The sequence below is a fragment of the Phytophthora parasitica genome, assembly GCF_000247585.1.
Source record: "Phytophthora parasitica INRA-310 unplaced genomic scaffold supercont2.16, whole genome shotgun sequence".
NCBI classification, from domain to species: Eukaryota; Oomycota; class Peronosporomycetes; order Peronosporales; family Peronosporaceae; genus Phytophthora; species Phytophthora nicotianae.
Genome location: NW_008649002.1, coordinates 344347 through 351705, shown reverse-complemented (window position 1 = coordinate 351705; position 7359 = coordinate 344347). Strand labels below are relative to the sequence as shown.

The 7359-nt window shown below is 58.3% G+C and overlaps 5 protein-coding genes across 5 annotated transcripts; 4 read left to right on the top strand and 1 right to left on the bottom strand.

Annotated features, from left to right (window-relative positions):
* Nucleotides 1-329: 329 nt before the first annotated feature.
* On the bottom strand, nt 330-5190 carry PPTG_08772 (carbamoyl-phosphate synthase, large subunit). Its single transcript, XM_008903496.1, has one exon. It carries the CDS (start codon nt 4971-4973, stop codon nt 474-476), a length of 4500 nt encoding a protein of 1499 aa, XP_008901744.1. The 5' UTR covers nt 4974-5190; the 3' UTR covers nt 330-473.
* Nucleotides 4910-5422, top strand: PPTG_22391 (hypothetical protein; the record flags this gene model as incomplete). Its single annotated transcript, XM_008903801.1, has 1 exon — nt 4910-5422. The coding sequence occupies exon 1, from the start codon at nt 5264-5266 to the stop codon at nt 5420-5422; it is 159 nt and encodes a 52-aa protein (XP_008902049.1). The 5' UTR covers nt 4910-5263.
* A 183-nt stretch (nt 5423-5605) lies between these two features.
* PPTG_08771 (hypothetical protein) lies at nt 5606-6184 on the top strand (the record flags this gene model as incomplete). Its single annotated transcript, XM_008903495.1, has 1 exon — nt 5606-6184. One exon carries the CDS (start codon nt 5606-5608, stop codon nt 6182-6184), a length of 579 nt encoding a protein of 192 aa, XP_008901743.1.
* A 510-nt stretch (nt 6185-6694) lies between these two features.
* PPTG_22390 (hypothetical protein) lies at nt 6695-7007 on the top strand (the record flags this gene model as incomplete). The annotated part of the gene is made up of 2 exons (XM_008903800.1): nt 6695-6845; nt 6871-7007. The coding sequence occupies 2 exons, from the start codon at nt 6695-6697 to the stop codon at nt 7005-7007; spliced, it is 288 nt and encodes a 95-aa protein (XP_008902048.1).
* A 15-nt stretch (nt 7008-7022) lies between these two features.
* PPTG_22389 (hypothetical protein) lies at nt 7023-7217 on the top strand (the record flags this gene model as incomplete). Its single annotated transcript, XM_008903799.1, has 1 exon — nt 7023-7217. The coding sequence occupies one exon, from the start codon at nt 7023-7025 to the stop codon at nt 7215-7217; it is 195 nt and encodes a 64-aa protein (XP_008902047.1).
* Nucleotides 7218-7359: the final 142 nt, after the last annotated feature.

Genomic DNA, 7359 nt, shown 5'->3' with positions numbered 1-7359 from the left:
CCAGTTGTGTTCTCTCACGCATGCCCACGGTAGCTGAAGCTACCGCTGCGTCATCATCAGCCGCCTTCGATGTCCTCAACACACATCATATTCCTGGCCAAAGTTTGTAGTCTCTCATAGGTTGCACATGCAGAGCTGGACGAGGTTTACTATCTTTGCATTGAACAAGCAACAGGAAAGCCTAAAGTTTATAAAAGTTTTTCTCTCGACAAACTTCTCGATGCTCGCACTTCCGTCAAATATCGACCGCAGTTACTAAATGAAGTGGTTTGCTTGGCCGTGAAGAACACACTCCCTAGTCTTGTGTCCGGTTAATCAGTCTCTTACACCTGGATGGTAACCATGTTTGAAGTGCAAGAAGCTCTACACTCGTAGCATTTGAAGGCTGTGAAGTGAGCAGAATTATTTACATGCACTTATGGATCAATACAATCTTTGGACTATGAACTATGGGGCTATGGGCTACTAACAGCTTAGAAGATGGACATCTTGCGGGCCGTGAGCTTCTGACCCGGACGCCAGCCGATCGTGGGCATCGCGTAGTACTCGGCGATGTTGCAGATCTCGAGCTTGCGCACCTTCTGCATGGCCTGCGCGAACAGCAGCGCGCACTTGATGTTGTTGATGAGCGACACGCCAAAGTCCACGGCGGCACGACGGATCTTGTAGCCGCTCGTCAGCTCCTCGCGGTTCGTTCCTTCCGGCACGTTGATCACCAGCTCGATCTTGCCCGACGAGATGTAGTCAATCACGCTAGGCAGGTCGCTCTCTGGGTCCGAAGGCTTGCGCAGCGCAATGCTCTTGACGCCCTGCGTGGTCAGGTACTCGTGCGTGCCGGGCGTGGCGTAGATCGTGTAGCCCAGCTCCTGCAGGATCAGCGCTCCCTCCGCGAACTCGCGTTTGATGTCCTGGTTGCCGATCGAGATCAGCACCTTCTTCTCCTTGGGCATCTTGAAGCCGGCACTCAGAAGCGCCTTCAGATACGCCTCGTGCATGTCCGTGCCGAAGCAGGCCACCTCACCGGTCGAAGCCATCTCCACACCCAGACTCGGGTCAGCGCCGTGCAGACGCGTGAACGAGAACTGCGGCGCCTTGACACCCACGTAGTCAATGTCGATCAGAGCGATCGGCACCGACTTGACAGGCAGGCCGATCATGGCCTTCGTGGCCAGGTTGATGAAGTTCAGGTCGAAGGTCTTCGAGATGAACGGGAACGTACGCGACGCACGCAGGTTGCACTCGATCACCTTGACGTCGTTGGCACGGGCCATCAGCTGGATGTTGAACGGACCCGTGATGTCGAGCGCCTGCGCGATGGCGCTGGCGATGCGCTTCACCTGCTTGATCGTGCCCACGTACAGCTTCTGGGCGGGCAGCACCAGCGTGGCGTCACCGGAGTGCACACCGGCGTTCTCCACGTGCTCCGACATGGCGTAGTTGAGAATGGCGCCGTCCTTGGCCACACCGTCGAACTCGATCTCCTTGGCGTTCAGGATGAACTTGGACACCGTGATCGAACGCGACATCTTGACGGCGTCGCTGCTCAGGTAGTCCCTCAGCTGGTCCTCGTCCGAAGCCACGATCATACCAGCACCCGACAGCACGTAACTGGGACGGACAAGCACCGGGTACTGCACCTCCTGCGCGAACTCAAGAGCGGAGTTCAGGTCCGTGACCTCCGTCCAACGCGGCTGGTCCACGTTCAGCGTGTCCAGCAAAGCAGAGAATTTGTTGCGGTCCTCGCACTGGTCGATGCTCTCCGGAGACGTACCCAGGATGTTGACGCCGGCCTTGGACAGCGGCATGGCCAGGTTGTTCGGGATCTGGCCACCCACAGACACGATCACACCCTCCGGGTTCTCGCGGTCCCAGATGTCCAGCACGCGCTCCAAGCTCAGCTCCTCGAAGTACAGACGATCGCTCTCGTCGTAGTCCGTGCTCACCGTCTCGGGGTTGTAGTTGACCACGATCGCTGGCTTGCCGAGCTCACGCACCGTGCGCACAGCACTCACGCCGCACCAATCGAACTCCACCGACGAACCGATGCAGTAGGCGCCACAGCCGAGCACCACGATGGCCTCCTCGCTCGTCGGGATGTCGTCCTCGGAGCCGCCGTACGTCATGTACAGGTAGTTGGTCTGGGCCGGGAACTCGGCGGCCAGCGTATCGATCTGCTTCACGCACGGCAGAACGCCCAGCTGCTTACGACGCTCACGCACCTGCATGGCCGTGGCGTTGGGCAGCTTGGCGGCGATCTGACGGTCAGAGAAACCGTTCACCTTCAGCGTGCGCACAAAGCGCTCGCTCAGCGTGTCCAGCGTGAACTTGGGCACCGACTGACGCAGCGAAGAGATGCGCGCCAGCTTGGACAGGAACCACTTGTCGATCTTGGTCAGCTCGTGCACGCGGTCGACCGTGTAGCCGGCGTCCAGGGCCGAGATGATGTAGAACAGACGCTCGTCCGTTGGGTGGCTCAGCTGAGCGTCCAGCACCTCCGGGTTCGTCTCGTTGTCCACGGCGCTGCCGTCCAGACCGTCCAGGTTCGGGTTCACCATACGCACAGCCTTCTGGATGCACTCCTCGAAGTTGCGGCCGATAGACATGACCTCACCCACGGAAAGCATGTAGCTACCCAGGTCGTTCGACACACGCGAGAACTTCTTCAGGTCCCAACGCGGCATCTTGACCACGCAGTAGTCCAGACTGGGCTCGAAGCAGGCCGTGGTCGTCTTGGTCACGCTGTTCTTGATCGACACCAGGTCAATGCCCAGAGAGATCTTGGTGGCCACGTAGGCAAGCGGGTAGCCCGTGGCCTTGGAGGCGAGAGCACTGGAGCGAGACAGACGAGCGTTCACCTCGATGATGCAGTAGCGCTCCGACTTGGGGTCCAACGCGTACTGGATGTTACACTCGCCCACAATGCCCAAGTGACGCACCACCTTCTGCGCCGTCGAGCGGAGCTTGAAGTACTCGCTATTCGACAGCGTCTGCGACGGAGCGACGACGATCGAGTCGCCCGTGTGGATTCCCAGCGGGTCGAAGTTCTCCATGTTGCACACCGTGATGCAGTTGTCCTTGGCGTCACGCACAACCTCGTACTCGACTTCCTTCCAGCCGCGGAGGTCCTGGTCGATCAGAATCTGCTTGATCTGACCCTTCGACGCCGAGCCGTGCAGAGCCTTGGTGGCCAGAACACGCAACTCCTCGTCGTTGGCAGCGAAACCCGAGCCCAGACCACCCAGAGCGAAAGCCGAACGCACCAGCACTGGGTAGCCGATCTCGTTGGCAGCCTTCAGCGCGCCTTCGACGGTCGTGGCCGGCTGACTCAGAGCGATCGTCTCGCCAATCTCCGCCAGCTTCGCCGAGAACTTCTCGCGATCTTCCGTGTCGATGATCGACTCGATCTGCGTGCCCATGACGCGGACGTTGTGACGCTCCAGGTCGCCGTTCAGGTACAGCTCGATACCGACGGACAGAGCCGTCTGGCCGCCCATACTCACCAGGATTCCGTCCGGCTTTTCCTTCTTGATGATCTCCAGCACCGTCTCAGCACGCACAGGTACGAAGTACACCTTGTCGGCTAGACCCTTGGACGTCTGCACCGTGGCGATGTTCGGGTTCACCAGTACGACGTGCACGCCTTCCTCACGCAGAGCCTTGATGGCCTGCGAGCCCGAGTAGTCGAACTCACCAGCCTGGCCGATAGACAGACCACCGGAACCAAGCAGCAGCACCTTGGAGAACGTCGGACGGTCGTACAGAGACGTGTCCATGACCGTGAGCTTGGGCGGGGCGCTGTTGACCTTCTCCAGGAACATGTCAAAGAGGAAGGCCGTGTCCGTGGGGCCACCACAGGCCTCCGGGTGGAACTGCACCGAGAAGAAAGGCTTGTGTTCGTGGATGATACCCTCGTTCGACTTGTCGTTGGCGTTCATGAAGAACGTCTTCCAGCCCTCAGGCAGCGAGTTCGAGTCCACAGCGTATCCGTGGTTCTGTGGCGTGATGTAGCAGCGTGTGGTACGCATGTCGATGCAGGGCTGGTTCATACCGCGGTTGCCGTACTTCATCTTGTACGTGGTGGCACCGGCGGCCAGGGCCAGGATCTGGTTGCCCAGACAGATACCGAAGATGGGCTTGGGGTTCTCCTGGTTGATGGCCCAGCGGATGCTTTCGATGGTCTTGGAGGCCATGGTCGGGTCTCCAGGACCGTTACTGATGAAGATACCGTCGTACTGCAGCTCGCTGTTGGGCAGATCGTAGTCGTACGGCACGACCGTGAGCTCCACGCCCTTGGAGGCCAAGTACCGCACGATGTTGTGCTTCATACCGCAGTGGAAGGCCACGATCTTGGGAGACGCGCCCTTGTTGTACACGGTCACCTCCTTGACAGTCACTTCGGCCACCAGGTTCGTCTTGTTGGGGTCCGCGATCTCAGTGGCTTGGCCCTCGAACTCGATCTTGCCCAGCACGGCACCGAGCGAGCGGATACGCTTCGTGATCATACGCGTGTCGATGCCAAAGAGAGCCGGCACGTTGTGCTCCTTGAGCCAGTCGCCGAGCGACTTGACGGCGTTCCAGTGACTGTGCTGGAACGAGTACTCGGACACAATGAGACCCGAGATCTGCACCGTGCCGGACTCGAAGAACTTGGGCAGGTTGAACTCGTCCTTGACGTCCATGTCGGGCACACCGTAGTTGCCAATAAGCGGGTACGTCAGCACGAGGATCTGGCCGCGGTACGACGGATCGGACAGAGCCTCGGGGTAGCCCACCATACCGGTGTTGAACACCACTTCGCCCGAGATGCTCTTGTCCGCGCCGAACGAGTAACCGGCGTACGTAGTGCCGTCCGCCAGCACCAACGTGCCACGAGAGGCGTTGTCAGTGATGCCCGACACGTCTGCGGCCACGGGAGACAGCACCGGCGCCTGCGTGGCCGGGGCCGCGCTCTCCGAGAAGGTCACCGACGACATGTTGACGAGGTGATGTGTAGGTTGAAGCTTGATGGAGCGGGACGGAGTGATGGTCCCGGTGAGGGTGGTGCTTGCTTGCGCTCTTGGAGGCAAAAGGCAAAGTCTTAGCAGCGAGTGTGCGCAGACCTAAAAAGGTAACGCGTCTTGAAGGCTCGCTCGCGAACACGGCTGAACCGTCGGTAGTTGGAGATCGTGGTGACCACATTTTGGTTGGGCGCTTTTTCACTTGGTGTGAGTAAGTGTATGCCTGGAGTGGACAAGCGCGTCCGTTGGGCCAATTAGGCCCTACGATGGGCACTTGGCCTGTCTACGACGTCCACTTACTCGAAGCAAGTGAAAAACTCGATTTGGGAATTTTTGAAAAAGAAGGCCAAAGATCGTCGCAGACCTTCCGATACAAAAACCAAGTCAAAGCCGGTGGCCAGCAGACGCCCAAACACGTCAGCTAGCAGAGACGGGGCAATGCAAATGCGTGGTGCTGGTGCGCCGTGTTGCGCGCGGAGCTCTTTTCAACTCTTTCCGCTTTTTGCGGCCTAGGGCGCAGGTGACTAGGAAGAGCGAGTGACGCGAAGCGCTGGCGGATGGCGGAGACGGACATGGAGGATACGTGACGACAACGACTGACGAGTGCCATGGAGCTCTTTATAGAGGAGGATGTGTTCTGCCTCATCTACGGATACGTCTACAGCGAGCAGTTAGAGGGCTACGCTACATACAGGTCGGCACACCACCACAAACAAGCAGCGCTAGAGGAGATCGCTACGCAGGGGGGAGATGCTTGTGCATGGCCAACAGGAACAGCTACGAGCTATCGGCGGTGGTGGGGGAGCGATGATGGAGAGCCTGTGGCGTTCATGAGTGTAGAACGGTGGGAAAGAGGACGCTTAGCTTACGCTTGGGGACAGAGGGAGCTGTCAGGGCCGCAGGCTGACGTGAAACAGCGTACACGGCGATGCGGATCAGCGTTGGAAAATGCAGCCTTCTCCGCCTGCGGAACGCGTTCAGATAGACGACGGACAGAGCTACTGCAGCGTGGCCATTGCGGAGCAAGCCCTTTGTGCGCGCATGCGTGCATGCGCCGTAAAATATATTTATTTGTACGATACGCGTTAGTCTTAGGCGGGGTTGCGATGCATCATGGGTTGAACAGGCGCACTACTATCGTTTTGGATGGGCAACCGTGGTGGCCGCTTGTCGATGCTGCCAGCTAGGCGCCGATGCGTGGAGAATGTCGATGGCTTGGCATCGTGCACATTTAGTGCGCTGCTGTCATAAGACTTGGATTGCAGCGGCTGATCAGCAGAGCAGGTATATCAAGTGGAATCGCTTTGGGTGTTGCGGATGACAAAGATCGGGGATACCCTGTCAAACTGTCGGCAGTCAAGACGAGTCGTAGGCTACGACTCGTAGCGCTGGAAGCTATGGAGGTGTCGATGGACGTGTGGGCGCTACATGAGAAGCGCAGTCTTTCGCAGCTTGCTTTGGAATACGAATGATTGTGCCTTACAAGTAGTAACAAACTGAGCTGGTCGTTGTGCTTGCATTGGCTCTCGCACTGGCTGAGGTACTGCTAGTCTTCGTCGAGTCAATTCCGTTATCTTTCTTCACGGAAAACAGATCCATCGTCTGTGGTCAAGGTTGGATTCGAGGCGGTGTTGACGCTTATCACCTTCGTTGAGTAAGCGCGGTTGTCAGTACTGGTCCCCGCGCTCGTCGCAACAATGGGGACGGCATTGACCCCAACGTTGGCACCGATACCCAGTACGTTGGCTCCGACATTGACACCCGTTCCGTACGGGGCATTGCCTACACCGACGCCGACGCTCGTCACGCCAGGCACGCCAACGCTGACGGTCGGACCAACTGCGCCGGGTACGCACACGCCTCCGTTTAGCAGGGCAGGGAGAGCAACAGGCCAAGCGTTTCGGCGACCTCTTTCTCAGCGTGTACGTAGTTCAAGGCAGCAAAGAGAACGAAGGTCCAAATTATCATCTTGTTACTGGGGAACGTGACTTCGATGTGATGCAGTTGTAGAGGAGACTTGGTCCGATGGTGGAGATCGAGCGGTTGCGTCGATGGGTGTGGGCTCAAGAGAGTAAATTTGAGAATGAGGTTGGGCTCGCAAGCCACCCGAGGTGGGCTTCGGAGCTTGTTCAGGGTGCATGGGGCGCACCACCAGACGGTGACCAGGGTAGTCAACCTGAACGTGACATCGGAACCCCTCTTGGGTTGCTTGCCAAGTAGTGTGCTTGGGCCAGTTTGTGTTTGACATGGAAAGCTTGGCTAATAGTTGACGGACATGGGCAACAGGTTTGCTCTAAACAGCTGGAGGTTTGATGTCAACACGCTGTCAAGGTGTCCCAAGTCTTCGGTCAGTGGAGACACA